The following is a 24,204-nucleotide window of genomic DNA, read 5'->3' on the forward strand; positions in this document are numbered from 1 at the left end:
AAAAAAAAAAAAAAAAAAAGGCAGTAGATGAAATTCCCATGTAAAAGACATCCCCTCTATACCACAGGAAAGCATCATTCTTACTATCAAGGATGGGAATTTGAGGCTGAGGTAAATCTATATAAACCAACCTCCTTAAACTAACCATTATCTTCCTAGACACTTCTCTACCCAATTAACTACCCTATCCCAAGCACAACAGCTTGCTCAGATTTTCCTAATTTACTACGCTTTGTCCAAGTCAGTCGTTGAGTGTTCAACTCTATACCTTTTTTTTTTTTTTTTTTTGAGACAGTCTCACTCTGTTGCCCAGTTGGAGTGCAGTGTTGCAATCTCTGCTCACTGCAACCTCTGCCTCCCAGGCTCAAGCGATTCTCTTGTCTCAGCCTCCCGAGTAGCTGGGACTACAGGTGCATACCACCATACCTGGATAATTTTTGTATTTTCTTTTTTTTTTTTTTAGTTGAGACGGGAGTTTCACATCACCATTTTGTTCAGGCTGGTCTTGAACTCGTGACCTCAAGTGATCTGCCTGCCTTGGCCTCCCAAAGTGCTGGGATTACAGGTGTGAGCCACCGTGCCCGGCCAAGTGTTCAATTCTAACTGCATCTTTGGGTCTTCATTTCCTTATGAAATCTCCTGTGCCACATACAAACTGTATTAAATAAATTTGGATGTTTTTCTCCTGTTAATGTCTTATGTCAGTTTAATTCCGAGTCCCAGCCAAAAAACCCCAAGATGGTAGGGGATAAAATTTCGCCTCCCCTACAGCTGTAAATTACAATGGCCGGGTGTGATGACTCACGCTTAATCCCTGCACTTTAGGAGGCCGAGGCAGTCGAGATGGGTGGATCGCTTGAGGTCAAGAGTTCAAGACCAGCCTGGCCAACATGGTGAAACCTCATATCTACCAAAAATACAAAAATTAGCCGGGTGTGGTGGTGAGCACCTGTAGTCCCAGCTACTTGGGAGACAGAGGCAGGAGAATCGCTTGAACCTGGGAGATGGAGCTAAGATTGTGTCACTGCACTCCAGCTTTGGCAATAGAGCGACTCTGTCTCAAAAAAAAAAAAAGAAAGAAAGAAAAGAAAAAAAAAAAAAAGCGCTAATAGTAACATCTACCACATTTGTCAAGTGCACATTTTGTGGCAGGAACTGCTCGAGGCTTTTTCCATCCACCCATCATCGCAGACCTTAGGACTGCCTTGCAAGGAAGGCAAGGTCTCAGTCCTGCTGTCAGAGGTGAAGAGGTGGAGATTCATAGGGTGAAAGGCTTAACTAAGGTTAGCCAGCCAGTAAGGAACACTGGCCCCCTCCTAGCCGCATTGCCGTGGCAGCCCCGCAACCCCACTCACACTGCAGGATCCTGATCACCCTTTTACCCCCAGCTCCAGCCCTGAGAAAGCAGGGAGAATGGGCTGCGGTTCATGTTGGATGTGAAATGGGAGCTCTGACCCAAGAGGACAAGGCAGGGCCAACTGGCTTTGGGGGGGGGACACAGTTGCCAAGGGCCACTACCCTCCTCTCACTTACCCACTGCACAGAGAGCCTGGTGTAGGAGGCACTCTCAGACACTGGCTGGTGCGGCGATTCTGCAACATGTCTGAATGTCAGGCTCAGGGGAGTGTTTTAAAAAATACAGACTCCTGGATACAGTGGTTCGGGTTCTGTAGATCTGAGCTGAGGTGTGAGGTGGAAGGGCAGGAATGTGTATTTTGGAGCCTCTGACGGTTCTGATGCATAGGCAAGTTTAAGAACCTGGGGTTGGTCCAACCTCCTCACCAACAGTCAAGAAAACTAGAACTCAGATGACAGACATGTTCTTCCTAGTTGTATAGTAGGAAGCGACAGTCAAGATTCAAATTCGAACCCAGGTGGGCCTAGCCACCAACATTAGACTGCCCCTCTTGGGAGGAGAAGGCCAACTTCAACACCAACCATATCTCTGGAGGTGGTACTAACGTCTGAGCCTGGGACTAATAGAAAAAGCCCCAAGGCAAAAGATGGACTTAAATATATAAATGTAGTTGAAATTTCTGGAAAACTCACTTCCAAAAAAATAAAATCCATGAAAATAAAAGGATAGCATATCAGAAGCAGTATTTGCAGCGAATAATACAAATAGTTATAACACCTGTCATCTATCCCTCTATCTGTTATCTTTTTTTTTTTTTTTTTTGAGATGGAGTCTTGCTCTGTCGCCCAAGCTGGAGTGCAACGGTGCTACCTTGGCTGACTGCAGCCTCTGACTCCCTGGTTCATGCGATTCTCCTGCCTCAGCCTCCCGAGTAGTATTTTTTTAGTAGAGACGGGGTTTCACCATGTTGGCCAGGATGGTCTCAATCTCCTGACCTCATGAACTGCCTGCCTCAGCCTCCCAAAGTGAGGGGATTACAGGTGTAAGCCACCGCACCAGCCTCTATCTCTTTACCTTGACAGTCTGTTCAACTGGATCAAGATATCTTCAAGGCTTTAATTGGCTAAATAAGCAAAGAGCTTAACTGTGCACATAACACAATAATTAGTAAACAAATATTTAATGGAGAATGTTTAATCTGGTCAGTAAGGCTTTAAAATGTAAATTAAAACAATGTACCATTTAAAACTATATTATTATATATGTACATATTGTCAAAGTCAAAAATGTAGAGATTAATCTCTAAATTTAAGATTTTATCTCAGAAGCAACAATTGCAATTTGGGGCACACACACAGACTGGGTGGTCTTTAGTATAGCCAAAGAACAAAGAGATGTTTGGGGGTTTTATGAAAAGGAGAATTGTTTTGAAAGATACTTCATTGGAGCTAGTAAGGTTTTGGGGATGGCAAGCGTTGACTGGTGAGCGAAGGTGGTGGGTAAAATTAGTCTTAGAGTTGCAGCAAGTTGTTTCAGTAGCCATTAGATACTAGTTTCAGGTTACAACAGGCAGTTTCAGCAGCCAAGCTTGTGGAAAATTTACTTCTTGGAGCGATGTTATGTGTCCCAAGTGCTTTTTCCCCCAACCCATTGACTCTGATTTAGTTGAGTATGGCAAGAATGACCCAATTTGTACAATCGACTTTCACAATACATACATATTTAAATTTGTAGGAAAGGATTGGGAAGGATATACATGGTGGCAGAACTGTCTAATTTTCTCTTAATATTGATTCTTTCCCCCTTAAAAAAAATCAACCAAGCACTTGTATTATGGGGGGAGCTGGGGTTGGAGAAGCTGCAAAATGCTCAGTTTAAAAACTACACTGGGCTGGGCGCGGTGGCTCACGCCTGTAATCCCAGCACTTTGGGAGACCAAGATGGGTGGATCACGAGGTCAGCAGATGGAGACCATCCTGGCTAACACGGTGAAACCCCGTCTCTACTAAAAAAATACAAAAAACTAGCCAGGCGTGGTGGCGGGCGCCTGTAGTCCCAGCTACTCCGCACGGAGGCTGCGGCAGGAGAATGGCGTAAACCCGGGAGGCGGAGCTTGCAGTGAGCTGAGCGGCCACTGCACTCCAGCCTGGGCGACAGAGCGAGACTCCGTCTAAAAAAAAAAAACAAAAACTACACTGCACAGCCTCCCTGTGGATAAGGGTGGTCAATTAGAAATAAACTGATATCAGGCTGGGCACAGTGGCTCACGCCTGTAATCCCAGCACTTAGGAGGCCGAGGTGGGCGGATCACCCGAGGTCGGGAGTTTGAGACCAGCCTGGCCAACATGGTGAAACCCCGTCTCTACTAAAAATACAGAAATTAGCTGGGCGTGGTGGTGCATGTCTGTATTCCCAGCTACTCGGGAGGCTGAGGCAGGAGAATCACTAGAATCGGGAGGTGGAGGTTGCAGTGAACCAAGATCATGCCACTGCAATCCAGCCTGGGCAACAGAGTGAGACTCCATCTCAAAAAAATAAAAAAAAATTTTTTAGAAAAGAAATAAAGCGATATCATACGGTAGGGGGACTTTAGGGAAAGCTCTTTAGAGAGAGGCTGATTCATCTGGAAAAAACCATGGTACTGCCCCTCCAGCCTTCTCCTTGTTGCCTAGAATGCAGGCATGATGGCTGGAGCTCCAGGGACAATATTAGTCCATGTGGAGACCTTAAGGATGAAGCCATAAACTGAAAATGGGTTCTTCATGACTAATGAGCATGGGCTCACCATGCTAGCCCTGAAATGCTATGTGCACACTTCTTTTATGTGAAGAAAACAAATCCTATCTTGTTTAAGCCTACGCTATTTTGGTTTTCTGTTATATGCAATTGAACCTAAACTTAACTGATATACACACCAAACCTCTCTGGAAGTGTAAATGGGACTTTCACACTTTAGTTTCTATGCTATGCTCTTGCTTGCATTTATTATTTTAATCTTTTACAATAGACATGTGTTTGTGTATTACTTGTATAAACATCTGCTTTGGAGTGCCAGCTCCACCACTCCCTAGCTCTGTGACCCTGTGCAGTCAATTTCTCCGAGCCTGTTCCCTCATTTGTAAAATGGGCATGATGATAATAGAACTTATCTCATTTGGTTACTGCAGAGCTTAAATTAGCTAATGTACATAAAATTCTTGGTACAGTGCGTGGCTTATAGCTATTGCTGTACTACATTTTGCTACCACCTAGGCACTGGTGGTGGCAGAACCAATTAGAAAAACCCAGGACATGTTGTTGAGTAAAAAAGCAGGTTGCAAAACTGGCATGGGGATGTGATCCCTTTTGTGAAAAATTATTTTTATGTCTACATCTATATGTGTATCTATGCAGATTATACATATAGATAGATATGTATATCCAGAGATGCCTGGAGGGATGGTTGGCCAAATGTTAGTAGTGGTAATTTCTGGGTAGTAGAATTTTTGCTTTATTCTATATGGTTGAAAGATAGCATGTATTAACTTTTGAGCAGGAAAATAAAAAAAAAAAAGAAGAAAAACCCTTTGGAAAACAATGTTCCAATTCTTGTGCCAAGAATCATTAAAGCCTTCATACCTTTTGACCTATCTCACTCTTGAGAATTGACCTGAGGAAATAATTCAAATGAAGGAAGAAGCCATATCCACAAAAGCATACACTACGGTAGTATTTATTATAGGGAAATTGAGCAACCATGTAAGTGACTTACATTAGGGTAATTATGATTAAATTATTCACTCATTGGAACATTGTGCAACAATTAGAATAAGATGATGACCATGTAGCAATGTGGAAAACTGCTTATGACAAGCGAATTGAAAGGGACAGAATGCAAAATTAGATCTGGGCCAGGGTCACATCTGGGTAAAAATATGGCATGCATTTGGACTGGGACTGGAAGGGAACACAGGCAAATAAAAACAATGTAATTTGTTGGGACCACTGATTACGGGTAATCCTTTTTTCCTTTTCATTTAGAATTCTGTCCAATATTTCTATTTTGTTATTTGTTTCATAATAATACTTTTAAAATTGGCTTTAAAAATCCCCTCAGGGAGAAGGGGCAACAGGGAGAGAAAGATAAAAGGGAGACCTGGGATTCTCCCAGGAGGCGGTTGTCTGAGTAAGAGAAACTCAGAGGTAATGTACAAGACATGGAAATTAGACTGAGTTCCAACTCAGTCTTCTACCTAGGTGGTCCCAGAGGTTGTATCCCCTTTGCTTTCTGACTTGGCAGTGATCAATTAGATGGACCAAACAGTTGCCAAGACAGTATTGATGATAAAGCTAGGATCAAGAATGCTTTTCAGGGCCGGGCGCGGTGGCTCAAGCCTGTAATCCCAGCACTTTGGGAGGCCGAGGCGGGTGGATCACGAGGTCAGGAGATCAAGACCATCCTGGCTAACACGGTGAAACCCCGTCTCTACTAAAATACAAAAAAAACTAGCCGGGCCTGGCGGCGGCGCCTGTAGTCCCAGCTACTCCGAGGCTGAGGCGGGAGAATGGCGGGAACCCGGGAGGCGGAGCTTGCAGTGAGCTGAGATCGCGCCACTACACTCCAACTTGGGCCACAGAGCGAGACTCTGTCTCAAAAAAAAAAAAAAACAAAAAACAAAAAGAATGCTTTTCAGGCTGGGTGCAGTGGCTCACGTCTGTAATCCCAGCACGTTAGGAGGCCAGCGTGGGTGGATCACAAGGTCAAGAGATTGAGACCAGCCTGGTCAACATGGCAAAATCCCATCTCTACTAAAACTACAAAAAAATTAGCCGGGTATGGTGGCATGCACTTGTAGTCCCAGCTACTCAGGAGGCTGAGGCAAGACAATCACTTGAACCTGGGAGACGGAGGTTGCAGTGAACCAAGATCAAGCTACTGCATTCCAGCCTGGGGGACAGAGCGAGACTCCGTCTCAAAAAAAGAAAAAAAAAAAAAAAAAAAAAGGAATGCTCTCCAAGTTGGAATCATCTGGAAAAATTGATCATGCTTGCTATTATGAGGCTGTACAGAAAAGAGCGCTAGCAGGCTGGCAAGAGTGTGAACTGGGCAGGAGTAGCCTGCCTGGAGGGGTAGCCTGGCATTGTGTATCCAAACAAAGGATGTGCAAATCCTTAGAGTCAGCAATTCCACTTCTTGGGATTTATCCTAAACCTAAGAAAATTATCAAACTGCCTTTTTCAGGCAGCCAGGAAGATGGCGGACATTCAGACTGAGCGTGCCTACCAAAAGCAGCCTACCATCTTTCAAAACAAGAAGAGGGTCCTGCTGGGAGGAACTGGCAAGAAGCTCCCGCGGTACTATAAGAAGATAGGTCTGGGCTTCAAGACACCCAAAGAGGCTATTGAGGGCACCTACATTGACAAGAAATGCCCCTTCACTGGTAATGTCTCCATTGAAGGGCGGATACTCTCTGGTGTGGTGACCAAGATGAAGATGCAGGGGACCATTGTCATCTGCCGAGACTACCTCCACTACATCCGCAAGTACAACCACTTCGAGAAGGACCACAAGAACATATCTGTGCACCTGTCCCCCTGCTTCAGGGACGTCCAGATTGGTGACATCGTAACAGTGGACAAGTGCCGGCTGCTGAGCAAGACAGTGCACTTCAACGTGCTCAAGGTCACCAAGGCTGCTGGCACCAAGAAGCAGTTCCAGAAGTTCTGAGGCTGGACATCGGCCCACTCCTCACAATGAAATAAAGTTATTTTCTCTTTCCCCCACCTCCAAAAAAAAAAAGAAAGAAAGAAAGAAAATGATCAAACCAGTGCACAAAAATATTTACATAACATGTTCATCACAGAGTTTATATTTATCAAAAATTAAGCAGGGTGCAGTGGCTCACGCCTGTGATCCCAACACTTTGGGAGACTGAGGCGGGAGGCTCACTTGAAGCCAGGAGTTCAAGACCAGCCTGGGTGGCTGGGCGTGGTGGCTCACGCCTGTAATCCCAGCGCTTTTTGGAAGTTGACACAGGTGGATCACGAGGTCAGGAGTTCAAGACCAGTCTGGCCAAGATAGTGAAAAGCCATCTCTACTAAAAATACAAAAATTATCCGGGCACAGTGGCAGGCACCTGTAATCCCAGCTACTCCGGGAGGCTGAGGCCAGAGAATCAGTTGAACCTGGGCAGCAGAGGTTGCAGTGAGGTGACATTGCGCCACTGCACTCCAGCCTGGGTGATAAGAGTACAACTCCGTCCCCCCACCCAAAAAAAGACTCACCTGGACAACATAGTGAGACTGCACCTCTATAAAAAATTTAAAAATTAGCTGGGCACGCTGGTGTGCATCTGTAGTACCAGTTACAAAGGGGTGGAGAGGTAGAAGGATCACTTGAGCCTGGGAGTTTGATGTTGAATTGTTTGAACCTGGGGGGCAGAGGTTGCAGTGAGCCAAGATTGCGCCACTGCACTCCAGCCTGGGTGAGGGAGCAAGACTCCGTCTCAAAAAAAGAAAAAAAAAAAAAAGGAACTGGAGGCTGAGTGCAGTGGCTCACACCTGTAACCCCAGTAATCCCAGCACTTTGGGAGGCCAAGGTGGGAGGATTGCTTGAGCTCAGGAGTTCAAAAGCAACCTGGGTCACATGGCAAAACCCTGTCTCTACAAAAAATTTTAAAATTAGCCGGGTGTGGTGGATCCAGCTACTCAGAAGGCTAAGGTGGGAAGATTGCTTGAGCCTAGGAGGTCGAGGCTGCAGTGAGCCGTGACTGTGCCACTGCACTCCACTCTAGCCTGGGTGACAGAGATGTCAAAAAGAAAGAAAGAGAAAAGAGAAAGAAAGGGAAGGAAGGGGCCGGGCGTGGTGGCTCACGCCTGTAATCCCAGCACTGTGGGAGGCCGAGGCAGGCAGATCACCTGAGGTCAGGAGTTTAAGACCAGCCTGGCCATGGTGAAACCCCGTCTCTACTAAAAATACAAAAAATTAGCTGGGTGTGGTGGTGCGCACCTGTAATCCCAGCCACTCAGGAAGCTGAGGCAGGAGAATCGCTTGAACCCGGGAGGCAGAGGTTGCAGTGAGTGGAGATCGTGCCATTGCACTGCAGCCTGGGCAACAAGAGTGAAACTCCGTCTCAAAAAAAAAAAAAAAAAAAAGAAAAGAAAGGGAAGGAAGGAAGGAAGGAGAAAAGAAACAAAATGAAACTGGGAAAACAACATCTTTTGGCATAACCATGCATCAGTACACCATGGAGCCACACTGTGATCCCAACACTGAAAAATTGGATCTAGATATATATTTACCATGGAAGGACACTCAGTACATACTAGATAAGACAAGAAAGCTCCAAAGCAAGATGTGTATTGTCCCATTTTTGTAAGATTGTGTATCTAAATACATTCATTTGTGTATCAGAAATTCTGCTAAGATACACACCAGAATCTTAACAATAGCTAATCTTTGAATGGTGGGATTACAAACTGAATCAGGCAGTTTAGTCTCAATTATGGTGTGACAACAGCTGGAAAGTCTACTGGTCTACAATGGCAGGGGCTAATTTCTCTCTACCGTTTGTGTCTATTGTGGCTGGCTGCTCTGACCATCTTCTTCACCCCGGGACCTAGGCTGACTAAACAGTCTCCATGTGAACATTGCAGGTCACTGCAACAGCTGATGGACCACCCACCGGCTCTTACAACCAGTGCCAGGCACGTTTCGTGGCCCTTCCAGGTTCAACAAGGTAGGGGTATATAACCCTCCCCAGGCCCTCAGGTGAGGCTCAAGCCAAGGTGGGGTAGCAAATATTTTGGACATAATACAATCTACCACACAAGTGATTTCATTCTATTATTTAAAGTTCTTTTCTTTGCAGAAGGGGGTGAGAGGAGAGGTGAGTGGTCTCACAGGCATGATGCCAGCTACAAGGGGCTGGAGAGCTGATGTGGGAGGATCACTTAGCCTAGGAGTTTGAGGCTGCAGTGAGTTGCGATCCTAACATTGCACTCCAGCCTGGGGGACACAGTGAGACCCTCACTCTCCCTGCCCCCAAATTTGAGAGGTCTGGACTTTGCCTAATTTAAGAGGCAGACCACCTGACCTTGACCTACAGCAAGGAGAAAACAATGATGGGACAGAAAGTTCTGGATGCTCCGAAGTGTTATGCCAGGCCTCCTACTTACTGCTTATAGGACTTGAGTCGAGTTAGAGAGCCTCCATGAATGTTCCTATCTAAGATGGAAATGAAAAGAGCTGTCCTGTCGACCTCATACTACTCAGCAGCAGGGAGGGGTGGCTCAGTTGGAAGGCTTTCAAATGATCAGTGCTCTACCTGCACGCAGAAGGTTTGGTGCTTCAAGCTGTAACCACATACCCACATGTACTACACGTCCCCAACTTCATCACCAGAGGGGGATGTTCACCCCTTTTACTCGCGTCCATGTAGGGCAGGTGAAAAGATGACAACCCAGGCCCCACTATGGGGGAGGAGAAGCCCCTGATGGATGAGCTATGGAAGGGCTGGGATGTGAAATGAAGGCCTCCCTTCCCACTTTGTCATGGGACACTGGAAATAGCCATGTCCCCCTTTCCTCCTGCCCCCAGTCTCCTGGGATGGAAGGCAAGAAATGATTGTAATCAGGGGTTCCCAAAAGGGAATGATCATTAGGGCCATCTATGAGCATTGAAAAGCTAGATTCCAGGGCTTCAACTCCAGGAGCTTCTGATTCATCTGGTGAAGCCTAGTCTGAGTCACAGAAGGTGATCTGTGCCACCCCCTCTTGGCCCTGGCTCCTACCCAGCTCCTCGGCACAGGCCTCATGAGGTGTCCTGGCAGGGAGGGCCTGGACATCTCAGGTGGCACGAGCCCTGGCAGCTAGGAGAAACCTGAGTGGTCCCAGGTTATCTGATGGTACACCTGCCTCAGCCCCGTGCTGGCTTCTTGAATGTCAAGATCAGGGGAAGTCTCAGGAAGCAACTCCCTGAGCAGCACAGGTCACCCCACAGGCTGCCCCAGGGCCAGGCTTTCCAGGACAGCAGGGCCAATGGAGGTGGTAAGAAAAGGGTATTCTCCTGTCCTGCTCCTAGTCCCTCTGAACTAAACATGCTCCTGGCTCCCACGACCTGCCTGCACACCTTGACTGACAAGCCTGGAATTAATCTCTTTACACATCTGTCAACATGGCAGTGAGTGCCTCGAGGGCCAGAACAGGTCTTGTTCCTCCCTGCATGCCCAGTGCAGTCCCTGGCACACCATTTGTGCTTGCTTAATATTTCATGAATAGAGAGGTAGTAACACTTACCATGTTACCACAGGGTCAAGAAAGGACTTATATTCACACCCACTGGGCACATGGGAAGCGCACGTGCTTACCTGAGAGGTGGAGAGGCCCCATTCTTAGTCACTCAGCTAGAGGCTGAGCTTAGCATGCCTCATTTGGCAGTGGTACTGGATTACTTCTGGCATCATGGTACCCTATGACATAAGGTATGAAACTTATGGAGCCTCTTCCCAGGAAAATGCCCCTCCCCACTCCGTCTCATACATATAACATACAACTTCTAGGTTAAGAGTATCATCCCTTCACCAGGCACAATGACTCACATCTGTATCCCAGCACTTTGGGAGGCCAAGGTGGGAGGATCACTTGAGCCCAGGAGTTTGAGACCAGCCTGGGAAACATAGGGAGACCCTATCTCTACAAAAACTTAAACAATTAGCCAGGCATGGTGGTGCACACCTGTAGTCTCAGCTACTTGGGAGGCTGAGGTGGGAGGATCGCTTGAACCTGAAAGGTCACAACTGCAGTGAGCTGTGGTCATACCATGGCATTCCAGCTTCAGTGACAGTGAGGCCCTGTCTCAAAAAAAAAAAAAAAAAAAAAGTATCAGCCCTTTAAAACTGAAAAGCTCTTTTTTAATGGAGAAAGGCTGAAATTATCTATGATTGTATGTAGTTATGAATTTATTTATTTATTTATTTAAAGACGAAGTCTCACAGGCTGGAGTGCAGTGGCACAATCTCAGCTCACTGCAACCTCCGCCTCCCAGGTTCAAGCGATTCTCCTGCCTCAGCCTTTCGAGTAGCTGGGACTACAGGTGCGTGCCACCATGCCCGGCTAATTTTTGTATTTTTGGGGGGTGGGGGGGTAGAGAAGGGGTTTTGCCATGTTGGCTAGGCAGGTCTTGAACTCTTGACCTCAAATGATCCACCTGCCTCAGCCTCACAAAGTGCTGGGATTACAGGCGTGAGTCACTGTGCCTGGCCTGATGTCTACAACTTCTAAATTATTCAAAAAAAATTATACACACATATCTATCTAAAGATGAAGTAAGTGTGGCCAAAAATTAACAATTGATGAATCTATAGGGTGACTACGAAGTCTGGAAACATTTTATTTTTTGGAGACAGTCTTGCTATGTTGCCTAGGCTGGTCTCAAACTCTTGGGCTCAAGTGATTCTCCCGTCTTGGCCTCCCAAAGTGCCGGAACTATAGGCATGAGCCACCCCGTCTGGCCTACCATATTTTTCAATAGATTGAAGATGTTCTTGATGGCATTATGAATATTTGCCTATTTCCAGACTTTACAGATACATAATGGACAAAGGATATATAGCCTCCATTGAACTATTCTTTCATCTTTTCTGTAGGTCTGAAATCCTTCAAAATAAAATGTAGTGAGTGGGGAAAGGAATCTCAGCCCTAGGCTAAGCTTCTAGTCCCAAAATCAGGATTTCACACTCTGGGAAAGAGCTCAGACAAAGGAGAGGACCACAGTCAAGGCAGGCTCCAGATGTGTTTATTAGGCTATTTAATAGAACCATGTGACCATTTCTGTAGGTAAAAGGACAAAGGAGAATTACGAACACTTTGGATCTTTCACGAATTCTCTCCCCTTTCTCTGGGCAACTCCACCCACCTTCACTCTCAAAGGAAAGGCACAGTGGGAAGGAAGTGGGTGAGGGGACTCAGGAGAGTCTGTGTGGCTCCTACCACCCCAAACTTATTCTGGTTTCCCAAAGATAAGAGGCAAGGCTTGCTCTGATCTTTTCCAGTTCTCAGAGTCCAGCAGGCCACTGTGCTGGACACATACATGGATCCACCAACATACATCAGTCCTTCTGTGTTCTCTCCTGCATGGTAGAGGCTGGAAGCCTAAGAACTATATTCCTCAGAATTTCCTGCCAGCCAGGATTTGCTTTAAAGTCCACTAATGAGAGGCACTTCTAGAAACCATGATTCCTTTTCCAGCAGTAGCAGACAGTAGGCATGAGTTTTGGAGCATCTTCTGAGCATTTTCCTGTACATCATCTGCTTTTGTGCAGCTGGAAGCTAAGACCATCAGCAGGAGTTTTCTGTGCCTCCCGCACGTTGCTGATTTCTGACAGTTGCTACTGGCTTTCTCCAATTTTCACTTCTCTATCCCTTTCAGTGGTTTTATAAATACTTCGTTCCTATAGTAGATCCCTTCCTGCTTATATTAATAATACCTAGAGGGGACATGGTTTTCCTGACTCATCCAGCTGTCGTAGGACCTTACTCCAAAGTAAGGAAGGCTTCTCTTGGGGAGGTAATTTCCTGTAGAAAGATTTCCAAACACTGTTCATTATTTAATGCCAAAAAGGTAAACAGAAACTGATGTGGGTGGTAAGCAATTCCCAGCCATGGAACACATGCTGGCCTGTGAGTCCTGAGATGCTGAATGGGATGCCAGTTCCCCGACCAGAAATGTCCTCCCATCTACCTCACTGCTGCCATTCCCCTGGGGATGCCAGGGGGCAATGACCACATGGAACAGAGATGGCACCTGACAATGGAGAAGAGATGTCTGAAGTACCGACCCAGCCCTCAAAACCCACCTGGCGTTACCCTGGAACACAGGAACATTTGGTCATCCTCCTGGCACAGGGGAGGGGGTTCTCTGCTGCCAGGCCTCTTGGAGCTGAGGCAGGAGGGTCAGCAAGAGAGAGTCCAGCACAGCCAGACCCTCCCAGGAACACCGAAGACCCCTGGAAAACCAAGAGGCCTGAAGGTGACTACTTCATCTTACCAATTTCAAGCCATCCCCCAGCAGGGCCAAGCCCCCAGCACCCGCAGGCCGCTCCTTACCAGTCAGTCTTTCTCACTTCTCCTGGGTCTGTGGAAAGCTGTAGTCAGGGCTCCCTGGGATGCCTCAGCCCCCTCTGCCTGGCACCCCCCAACGCACCTGTGATCCAGCTGCAGTAGGCCCTGCTCCAGCAGCTCCTGCACCTCCTTGTTCGCTCCAAACACGTCACACAGGGTCAGCTGGGGCTCAAACTGCTGCCAGTGCTGGGGAAGCCAAAGGGTCAGAGGTGGGGAGCTGGCCTGGCTACTCTGGGCCACGTAGTTGGGGTGTGGAGAGAAGTGGGGGAGGGTCCAGTCCAGCATGGAGATCTCAGCAGCTGACATGCATGAAACCAGAACCAGGCCAATGGGCCAGCAGGGAGGAGGGCACCTTCACTCCTATTCCACTGAGGCTGGAACCCAGCTTCCAGCCAGGCCAGGCCAGGCCAGGCCTTCCTCTATTCCTCCTCTCTTCCCTCCCCTCTCAGCCAGCTCCAGCCAGTGCTTTATGGCTCTGACTTTATCCAGAGAAGCTCTGGGTTTGCTTGATCATTATCTACTGTGCTTCCTATGAGAGGTTTCAGTGCTCCTTAAAAACAAGTGGAAACCTTTTATCTATCTATTGCTTCACAGAGCTCAGAAAATTGAGGCTGAGAGAGGTGAAAGGATTTGTGTCCAAGGTTGCAGTAAAATGGGGGCTGGAACTTGGGTCTCTGCAGCCCTGGTCTCGGGTTCTTAGCTATGCGCCACTGCTCACTGCTTCTGCCCATCAGGCCTCGGCTGGACCCGGGCCCCACTTCTAGCTGCCAATCTCACAGAAATTGGAGGTGTATGTGTGTCGGGGGGTGGAAGGGAGGGGGCACTGATTCTGCAAGACTTAGGAGGGAGTTGTGTGCAAGAATCCCAACTCCTTACCTGGTGAGTGATCCCCACATCGGTGCGTAGCCCCAGGGCCAAAACTTCCTCCAGCCTCAAAGAAAAATCATCAAGGAGTCTTAGAGAGGAGGCCTGTGCGCCTCCCATTCTCCAGATTCCTCACTGGGATGCATTTAGAGGTTAACAGGGACCATACAGTATGTGGCAGGGCAGGGGCCAGGGCAAGGCAGGAAATAAAAGATGTACAAATAGAGGTGGTCCTGGGGTGTGGGGACCCTGGGGGAGAGCCCTGTGCCCTTGGATGCTCACAGCTCCAGCCTGCCCAGGGGGACACGCTTCCGGGTGCCATGGCCGAACATCATCACCTCCTTCATCCAGTTGTCAGGCTCCAGTGTCTGGATGCGAGCCTCCCGGGTGTGGCTTCCAGCCCCCTGGGGCATAAATCGCCCATGGGCCCCTGACAACATCAACAACCATCCCCACATTAATGGCTGTTAATACTATGTGCTTACCAGATTTAAATCATGTGCTCCCTAGAGCAACTGCCTCTAACACACTGGAAGTGTAAATTCTTTTTATTTTTTTTTGAGATGGTATCTCACTATGCTGCCCAGGCTGGTCTTGGACCCCTGGGGTCAAGCGATCTTCCCACCTCAGCTTCCCAAGTAGCTCGGATTAGAGGCACGCGACACCAGGCCCTTTTCTCTTTTTAAATCATCTATCCCAAAATGCCAAGACATATAAATTCTTGGGCTCTCCTCCAGCCCTGTCCAGTTGGAAATTCTGGAGGTGGGGCTAAGCAGCCTGGGTTTTAACAAGCCCTCCAAGAGATTCTCACACACACTAAAGGCTGAGAACCGCAGTGCAAGGTGCGACATTAAGCCCCTTATAATTCATGCTCAACAGTTCTATAGGGAGGTATTATTTTTTGCCACATTTTACATATGAGAAAATACAGGCTTGGAGAGGTTAATGTGGCCCAAGATCACCCAGCCACGACACTCCTCTCCTGAGTCATTCTTTCTGTAGTTCACAGGACTTACCAGGCCCAATGCCAAGGTACTGACCACACTGCCAGTAAGTCCAATTGTGGGTACTGAGCGCCCCCTGCGGGGAGGGAGGAAATAGTGCAGAGTGAAGAGGGCGGGTCTAGTTTCTGCTCAGGTAAGGGGCCCCAGGTTAGAATGTCCCACCATCTCAGGCCTGAGAGCACCCAGTCAGGATCCTTCTTTTCAGAAGGTCACAATGCCCCGGTCACACTGCAGTCTGCTCATCCTCCACCTCCAGCCACCAGCCCCAGAACTTACATTCCGGGCAAAGTTGGAGACCTCATACTGGCGGAAGCCAGCCTCCCGGAGGACAGCCCGGCCCCTCTGGTACATCTCGGCTGCGAGCTCCGGGTCAGGGGCTGGAAGGGCACCCTGCTGCACCTGGGCGAAGAGTGCGGTGCCCCGTTCCAGGGACAGCTGGTAGAGGGAGAGGTGGTCGTCACAGTGGTGCAGCAGTTCCTGTAGCTGCCCAAGCCACGGCCCCACCTGCTGGGCCGGCAGCCCCAGCATGAAGTCCACAGACACTCGCCCGGGAAAGAGGCGCCGGGCCTCTGCCAGCGTCCGCAGAGCATCGCGGGCCGAGTGCGTCCGTCCCAGCAGCCGGAGCTCAGTGTTATCTAGGGACTGGGAAAAGAGGGTGGGTGTAAGCATATCAGCAGCTCAGAGAGCGAAAAGAACGCTCCACCCCATTGTAGACACGGAAACAGGGAGAACGCAGCATGTGGCAGGCAGCTGGAAGGCAGGAGCTGGAAGGCTGGCACTAAGAGCTGCCGTTCACAGAAGGGTTGCTATGTGACAAGCACCTTTACGTAGTGTCTAATTTAATCTTTGTAACCTCCTTTGTAACCCTCCAATATTAGTTCTATTTTACAGATGAGAAAACTGAGGTTCAGAGGTGTTGAGCAACTTGCCCAAGGCCATACAGTTGCAAAGTTCGACCTGGAATTTAGGACCGTTCGACTCCAAAATCAACAGTCTTTATTTACTTTACTTTTCATTTTTAAATAATTCTACCCTATAGAAAAGTTGAAAGAAAATCACAAAAAAAAACCTTCATCTAGATTCACCATTTGTCCAGATTTCTTTTTAAACATACATACATGTGATTATGCCAAATCATAGTGTTATAAACTAGCACTGTCCAAAAGAACTTTCTGTAATGGTGGAAATGTTCAGTATCTGTATTGTCCAATATGAAAGGTAGTAGCCACATGTGGTTATTTAAATTTAAGCTAATTAAACTTAACTTACCACATTTCAAATGCTCACTAGTCTGTGGCTAGTGGCCACTATATTGAATAGCAGTTATAGATATTATACTCCCTAACTTCTAAATACTTAGATGTGTATTTCCTAAAGAACAAGGACACTCTCTTACATAACCGCAGTCCAATTACAGAGTTCAGGGAATGCAACACTGACACAACACCATTACATAATGCACTGTCATATTCAAATTTGGCTAATGGTCCCAATAACATCTACTGTAGTAATTTCGTCCTTCCTCCCCAGTCAGGGGCCACACATTGTATTCAGCTGTCTCTTTTGTCTCCTTTAGATTCTCAGCCTTTGTCTCTCATGATATTGACATTTTTGAAGAATACAGGCCAGTTGTTTAAAATGCATAATTTAATGAATTTAAATAAATTATGTATGATTATAATTATTATTTAAATGAATTATTTAAAATGAATAATTTCTAGAGATTGGCTGTATAACACTGCTTATAGTTAACAGTGCTGTACATTTAAAAATCTATTAAGAGGGTAGATCTCATGCTGTCTGTTCTTACCACAATAACTTTGTAAAAGTCTCTTAATTCAGGGTTTCCTGATGTTTCCTCACAATTAGATTCAAGATATGCACTTTGGGGTAAGCATATCTTAGAAGTGATGTGTTTCTCTCAGTACCCATCAGAACAAGCCCACAACCCAGAAGTCCTATGGAAATATCAGAGCTCAACCTGAGAGGACTAGGTTTCTCCCTACTTAAAAACCTTCAACGGCTACCTATCATTACTAGGACAAAACCCAGACTCCTTAGTAGACATCAAAGGTTTTGGACTTTACCTTGCAGCCTTGTCTCCAGCCTCTCCAGTCACAAGGAATGACTCACAGCTCCCCCAAAACATGCCAGGCTCTTCCATGTCCTGTGTTGTCTCCCCCACACCCCCTCACCTGGTGAACTCCTCTTCATTCAAACATCATCTCCTCCAGAAAAGTTTCAGTGATTTCATCAGCATGACCTCCCTTCAGGCTATACTCTGGAAGCCTTTTATAGAGACCCCCTTTACAGGTGGCATTTACCATGCTGCAATAATCTGGCTACATGTCTGCATCCCCCGTGTCTCCAGTCATGCAGCAAATCCTTTTTGACCACCTACTATGTGCCAGGCACTATGGTGGGTGCTTGAAATAGAAAAGCCACACCTGATCCTTTCTCATGAAGTTTGTGGTCTATGACAGCAGCAGACAATTAAGGAGTTACAAAAGTGTCACACTAGGCCCTACTGTGTCCCTGGCACCCAGAATGTGCTCAATCAATGTCTGTCCAATGAATGAATGTGACCAAAGAGGAGACAGTACTGAAAGGCAGGGTGCACTGGGATGGGCTGGGTGCCATGGGTTACCTGGAGGCCTATGGACAACCTGTTGACCCCTGCTGCCCCAAACTCTGCCAGTCTGGAGCCTGGAGTTGAAGTGGGATTAGCCTCCAATGTGACTTCCGAGTCTGCAGGCAGGTGGGCTGTCTGTGCCACAGCCTCCAGGACAGCAGCTACCGTGTGGGGACTGGCTAGACTGGGAGTCCCCCCACCAAAGAACACAGACTCCACCCTGGGGAAAGAAAATGGAGAAATGAGACCTGGGGGAGCCCTCAGGGATGCCTGCACCTATCCCCCACCACTCCTCCAAATAATTCCCAAAACGCTGCCTACAGCCCCCACTACCCACCGTTGCACCCCGCTGAGCCGCAGCAGCGTCTGCGCTTCGGTCACCAGACACTTCTGCATGGCAGCCTCCTCTACGCCGCGAGGGATGTACTTGTTGAAGTTACAGTAACTGCAGCGCTTCTCGCAGTAAGGCCACTGGGGGCAGTGGGTGCAGGTGCACAGTGAGAGCTGCCCTGGCCACTTCCAGGGTTTAGTCGCACACATCCCCAATCCCATCCCCACCCCCATCCCGAGGTCCTTCCACAGTAGCTAGGACATCTAAGCCACACAACTCCCCAAGGCAGTCGCACTGGGGTTATTATATCCACTTCAGTGTGAGAAAACTGAGGCTCACTCCAACATTTGTTACGCTGCCTCTTCCAACCAGCAGAAGTCAGGAAGGAACGCAATCCAAGCTCTTTCTGGGATCAAAGAATTTTCATACAATTTTCCTACGGGCCATTTTCCCAGCTACCGAATCAGAACACGGCTCTTTAAAAAATTTGTCTTGCTAAGAGGAAAACTGTTGTGAAATTTGAACCATTTGGTCAGTCACCGAGCTGGTGAGAAGCAGACTTCAGGTTTCTGTACCAAGTCATTTCCCTGCCAAGGCACCGGGTCCCATCCCAGACCTCGTACGGGGGCACGGAAACACGGCAGGCGGGTTCATAGAGTGACAAGCCGCCACCTGGGTTTTGGACCGCCACGGTCACGGCCACCGCTGCGGCCACACACCGCGGGCTCCGCCCCCGCCCTTACTCACGTGTACGTAAAGCGCAGCGCGCCGGCCCGCAGGCTCAGGACTCGGGGACCCTCCTGCGCCCTCCACGCGGCGGCGCCTCTGGGCCGCTCTGGCTGCTGCCGCCCAGCCGCGGGCCCGGGCTCCGGGGAGCACCATGGCGCCCACCGCGGCGCGGGGCACAGACCCGAGTAAGAGATGCGCGCAGGGCTCACTGTGAGTCCGGAGCCGGCGGAAGGAAGAGGGGCTGCGTGACCGCGCGCCGAGAGGGCCCGGGCCCGGGGCTGCGGCGCCACCTGTCGGGCGCCCGGGCGCTCACCGCGGCCTCCTGTCGGTTCTTAACCCAGCCCGCGGGGCGGGCTGCCTGCCTTTTGGCACCGTGTGCCCGGGCGAGTTCCCGGACCTATCCAGGAGCTCTTAGTCAATTCCTTGACATTTGACGTGCCTGGCTCAGAACTGGGCGCTGGGGACATCTAGGTGCAGAAAGCCAGGTTGCATTCTGACAGGAGAGAGGTAAGCCAACCGGCCAGGACAGGCAAGGCTTAATTAATTCCTTGCCTGCTGGACACCAGAGCCGTGCGCCCAGTGCTGTGAGGTCATCTGTTATAAGAGTGTGGGAGTCAGTAGGGGAGAAGAGGCACTTGGGCTAGATCTTCCTTTTAATTTCATTTAAAAATATTTGGGAGAGGGGAGGTCTTGAACTCCTTGGCCTCAAGCGATCCTGCTGCCTCAGTATCCGGAGTAACCAAGGATTGTACTGGCATGAACCGCCACCAGGGCTATGCGCTGGATCTTGGAGGAGCAGAAAATCCCAGGGGCAATTGGCTTGGCCGGGAGAGTAGACTGTTTTGGGTCAGGGCAACCCAAGCATCTGGAGGTGTACGTACTGGGAGGCCAGTCAGATGGTGTGTGCAGGAGAGACAGCACAGGGGAAGGCCTGGGGAAGCAGGCACCTGAAGAACTGTCCCACAAAGCAGAAACATCATGGGCTTCAGAGGCAGGCCGTGCAGGACGGTTCTCCCAGTGGCCTTGAACTGACCTGGGTCTCCCCTTCTTTCTTGCTTGTAGTTCTCAAGAATAACTGTAGATGCCTGTAATCCCAGCACTTTGGGAGGCCGAGGCGGGCAGATCACTTGAGATCACAAGTTCAAGACCAGCCTACCCAACATGCTGAAACCCCGTCTCTACCAAAAATACAAAAATTATCCAGGCGTGGTGGTGGGCACCTGTAATCCCAGCTACACAGGAGGCTGAGCAGGGAGAATCCCTCGAACCTGGGAGGCAGAGGTTGCAGTGAGCTGAGACAATGCCACTGCACTCCAGCCTGGGTGACGAAGCAAGACTCTGTCTCAATAAATAAATAAATAAAACTGTAGAGTGTGCAGAGAACGCAACATCCTGAGGGAAGGAAGGTCTGGCCAGCACAGCCATGCTCTGTTCCAGTCCCCCTAGAAAAAGGATGTCTTTCAGCACTTCAGCCCAACATGTCACATGGCCTCAGGGTATAAAACCCAGGGCGGAAGCTGGGCGAGGTGGCTCACTCCTGTAATACCAGCACTTTGGGAGTCCGATGAGGGCAGATCACAATGTCAGGAGATTGAGACCATCCTGGCTAACACAGTGAAACCCCGTGTCTACTAAAAATACAAAAAACTAGCCGGGCGTGGTGGTGCACACCTGTAGTCCCAGCTACCCGGGAGGCTGAGGCTGGAGAATTGCTTGAACCTGGGAGGCCAAAGTTGCAGTGAGCCCAGATCGTGCCACTGCACTCCAGCCTGGGAGACAGAGTGAGACTCTGTATCAAACAAACAAACAAAAAACAGGGCAGGCTGGTTTCTGGGATCCCTCAGCTTCAGTACAAGTCTGGCTGGCTGGGTGTGTTGGCACACACCTGTTATCGCAACACTTTGGGAGGCTGAGGCGGGTGGATCACATGAGGTCAGAAGTTCAAGACCAGCCTGGCCAACATGGCGAAACTCTGTCTCTACTAAAAAAAAATAAAATAAAAAAATAGCTGGACATGGTAGTGCACGCCCGTAATCCCATCTACTAGGGAGGCTGAGGCAGGAAAATTGCTTGAATCCCAGGGTTCACACCACTGCACTCTAGCCTCGGTAAAAGAGCGAGACTCCATCTCAAAACAAACAAACCAACAAAAAAAAGTCGGGCATGCGCAGACAACAGTCCATCCCCCATCTGCCTCAGCAGTTTTTCTGAGCCTTAGGGGTCCAGCTCCAAATGAATCCCAGCCTTCTGTTGTCCCTTACTGTCTACCTATAGGTAATAAACACACTGCATGTCCCTTGTGTTTACCTCACTGGACTCAGCGTTATGTAACTTGTGGGTGTTCACCTCACTGGACTTTGACAAGTTGGTAACCAGTGTGCAGTGAACCTGCTTAACAGACAGCTGGGTTCTGATCCAGCTGTGCGACCTTGAGCAAGATACTGAAACTCCCTGAGTTTCTGTTGGGTCATTCGTGAAGTTGGACCAATGGCTACTTGATAGGATTGTTGGGAAGATTTGGAGAGAAAATAATGTGAAAATACCTAGCCTAGAGACTGGTACTGAAAGTACCTTAAACCTATGTTCATTTCTGAAAAAGTTAAGAGGAGGCTGCTGCTGCTTTGGGCAGGCACGGTGGGAGGTAAGGGGTCAGGCACGCTGGGAGGTAAGGGGGCAGGCATGCTGGGAGGTAAGGGGGCAGGCATGCTGGGAGGTAAGGGGGCAGGCAAGAGGCAAGTTTCCATTCCTGTGAGCTGGGAACCTATGTGCCTTTTGGAACCCAGCTGTTTTTATTTCTTGGGTCAAGGTACAACCTGCTTTATCTGGCCCTGCCTACTAGGGATGCCCCAGGTTCACCAATCAAAACAAATAAAAAATAAAAATGAGGCTGGTTGGTGAGGAAGGGGGCTGGGGATGGGAGATAATAGTTAAAGAGTATGGGGTTTCTTTCTTAGGTGATGACAATGTTTAAGATTGATTGTGGTGATAGTTATACATATTTGTGAATATACTAAAGACCACTGAATTCTATACTTTAAATGGTGGATTGTCCCAGCACTTTGAGAGACTGAGGTAGGAGGATTGCTTGAGCCCAGGAGTTCTAGACCAGCCTGGGCAAAATAGCAAGATCCTGTCTCTACAAAAAGATGTTTAAAAATTAGTTAAGACATGGTGGCACATTCCTACAGTCCCAGCTACTCAGGAGGCTGAGGTGGGAGGACTGCTTGAGCCAAGGAGTTTGAGGCTGCAGTGAGCTATGATCATGTCACTGCACTCCAGCATGGGTGACAGAATGAGATCCTGTCTCTAAAAAACGGGGGAGGGGTGAGTGAACTGGATAGTATGTGAATTATATCTCAATCAAGCCGTTATATATATATAAAAGAATACTTCTTGCTAGACTAATCTGGCAACAATGTGAAAAAGAATTAAATTAGAGTATATTAAAATAAAAAATTGGGGCCAGGCACAGTGGCTCATGCCTGTAATCCCAGCACTTTGGGAGGCTGAGGCAGGCAGATTGCTTGAGGTCAGGAGTTTGAGGACCAGCCTGGCCAACATGGTGAAACCTCGCCTCTACTAAAAATACAAAAATTAGTTGGGGGTAGTGGTGGGTACCTGTAATCCCAGCTACCTGGGAGGGTGAGGCAGGAGAATCACTTGAATCTGGGAGGCAGAGGTTGCGTGAGCTGAGATTGCACCACTACACTCCTGCCTGGGTGACTCCGTCTCAAAAAACAACAACAAAAATGGGTTGGGATCTCAAAGGGATACCAAGGGTGAGGGTTAAATTAAGTAGATAGTCCACATCAAGGTGCTCTGCACTCTCAATGACAAGGAATAGGAGGTCTGAAAGTGCTAGTTTCCCTCAGTGTCTTCCCTTCTCCATCCCATAGGAGCTGCCAAGAGAGCCCACCAGCAAGAGGCCAAAGAAAACAGAAGCTCTTTATGCCAAATCACAAGGACAGACAAGGGGAGTACGGAGGATGGACAGGAGGAGGGCCTGGGCAGACCCTTCCTCCCTCTTTATTCACAGATTTAGATGTCGTTCCATCTGCTCTCGAAGTTTGAATTTCTGGATCTAGAGGAAAGAGAAAGGAGCTAGGGTGACCAGCCGTCTTGCTATGCCCAAGAATAAGGGGTTTCTCAGGCTTTTAGTGCCAAGACAGGGAAAGCCCCAGGCAAACCAGGATTAGGTGACTTGGTCAGCCTACTGCCAGCCTCTCCACACCCATTGCTGAAGCAAACAGAGGTGGGGCCCCATGGGACCCCAGAGCCCAGGCTGCCCTCCCCAGTCTCCTTCACCTTACACACCTTTCCTGAAACGGTGAGGGGGTAGTTTGTGACGAACACGATGTACCTCGGAATCTTGAAGTGAGAGATCTGCAGACCAGAGGGAGGGAGGTAAGGCGTGAGGCTGGGCAAGCTCACAGAGGTATGGGAAGGGGACCAGGGGCTGGCTTGGCTGGGAATCAGCTTCGTCGAGGGCAGAGCAACCCCCACCCCAGGCTGGTTGACAGAGGAGTGGGCGAACAAAGAACCGAGCAACATCAGCTTAGTTGGGCGGAGGCTCCCACCTTCCCTTTGCAGAAAGCTTTGATCTCCTCCACTGTGGTCTCCTCCCCGTCCTTCAGCCGAATGCAGGCACAAATCTCTTCCCCCATCCGATCGTCCTTCACTCCCACGACCTTCCAGGGCCAGGGAAAAGTATCAGACATCACCTTGTTCGTGTGTGATTCCTGTTTCTGGGGGCTCACCTGAGCCGGGTGCCTCACCTGCACTTCCTGCACCTTCGGGTGCGTGTGAAAGAAGTCCTCGAGCTCTGCGGGGTAGATGTTCTCACCACCCCGGATAATCATATCCTTAGAGCGGCCCACGATCTTGCAGAAGCCCTGTTCGTTCATTGTGGCGATATCTCTGTAAGGAAAGCCCAGGGGCGACCTGTCACCTCTGCCTTGTTCACTCACTTGCTTGCTCACTCATGAAACATTTATTGACCACCTACTGTGTGTCTTCCACTGCTCTAGACTCTGGGAGACATAGCAGGAACAAGACACAGTCTCTGGAATTAATAGTCTAGTAAGGGGAGGGGAGGCAGACAAATACAAACCAATACCTATAACATATTCTCTCTCTCTCTCTCTCTCAACATATCTATACATATGCTTTTCATGACTGGCTTCTTTCC

The 24,204-nt window shown here is 48.7% G+C and overlaps 3 protein-coding genes across 9 annotated transcripts in view; 1 reads left to right on the forward strand and 2 right to left on the reverse strand.

The window, feature by feature from the left end:
• The window catches only part of RSAD1 (radical S-adenosyl methionine domain containing 1), a 28,253-nt gene extending 8,850 nt beyond the window's left edge, over positions 1–19,403 (reverse strand). For 4 of the 6 annotated variants that reach the window (XR_001881822.1, XR_001881824.1, XR_001881823.1 and 1 more), the window contains exons 1-10: positions 19,035–19,403; positions 18,294–18,427; positions 17,972–18,176; positions 15,601–15,966; positions 15,337–15,400; positions 14,603–14,750; positions 14,333–14,387; positions 13,539–13,642; positions 13,192–13,341; positions 10,705–10,806 (exon numbers count right to left, since the gene is read on the reverse strand). Coding sequence is in view for 2 of the 6 variants with exons in the window: in XM_017853886.1 (XP_017709375.1) it covers positions 13,224–13,341; positions 13,539–13,642; positions 14,333–14,387; positions 14,603–14,750; positions 15,337–15,400; positions 15,601–15,966; positions 17,972–18,176; positions 18,294–18,427; positions 19,035–19,169 (1,329 nt within the window). In the remaining 4 variants the exon portion in view is untranslated. Of the gene's footprint in view, positions 1–10,704; positions 10,807–12,115; positions 13,342–13,538; positions 13,643–14,332; positions 14,388–14,602; positions 14,751–15,336; positions 15,401–15,600; positions 15,967–17,971; positions 18,177–18,293; positions 18,428–19,034 lie in introns of those variants that run through there. The other 2 variants (XM_017853886.1, XM_017853885.1) reach the window with 2 other exon arrangements.
• Positions 6,327–7,117, forward strand: LOC108516433 (40S ribosomal protein S11-like). The gene has a single exon (XM_017853889.1). The coding sequence runs from the start codon at positions 6,591–6,593 to the stop codon at positions 7,062–7,064; it is 474 nt and encodes a 157-aa protein (XP_017709378.1). The 5' UTR covers positions 6,327–6,590; the 3' UTR covers positions 7,065–7,117.
• A 3,540-nt stretch (positions 19,404–22,943) lies between the features above and the next one.
• Positions 22,944–24,204, reverse strand: part of ACSF2 (acyl-CoA synthetase family member 2) — a 51,899-nt gene continuing 50,638 nt past the window's right edge. For both annotated transcript variants that reach the window (XM_017853881.1, XM_017853880.1), the window contains 4 exons: positions 23,792–23,933; positions 23,594–23,704; positions 23,331–23,399; positions 22,944–23,097 (listed from right to left, as the gene is read on the reverse strand). In XM_017853881.1, coding sequence (XP_017709370.1) covers positions 23,047–23,097; positions 23,331–23,399; positions 23,594–23,704; positions 23,792–23,933 — 373 coding nt within the window. In that variant the 3' untranslated portion in view covers positions 22,944–23,046. The remainder of the gene's footprint in view (positions 23,098–23,330; positions 23,400–23,593; positions 23,705–23,791; positions 23,934–24,204) is intronic.

Source organism: Rhinopithecus bieti, unplaced genomic scaffold (assembly GCF_001698545.2).
Source record: "Rhinopithecus bieti isolate Rb0 unplaced genomic scaffold, ASM169854v2 scaffold_35856, whole genome shotgun sequence".
Taxonomy (NCBI): domain Eukaryota; kingdom Metazoa; phylum Chordata; class Mammalia; order Primates; family Cercopithecidae; genus Rhinopithecus; species Rhinopithecus bieti.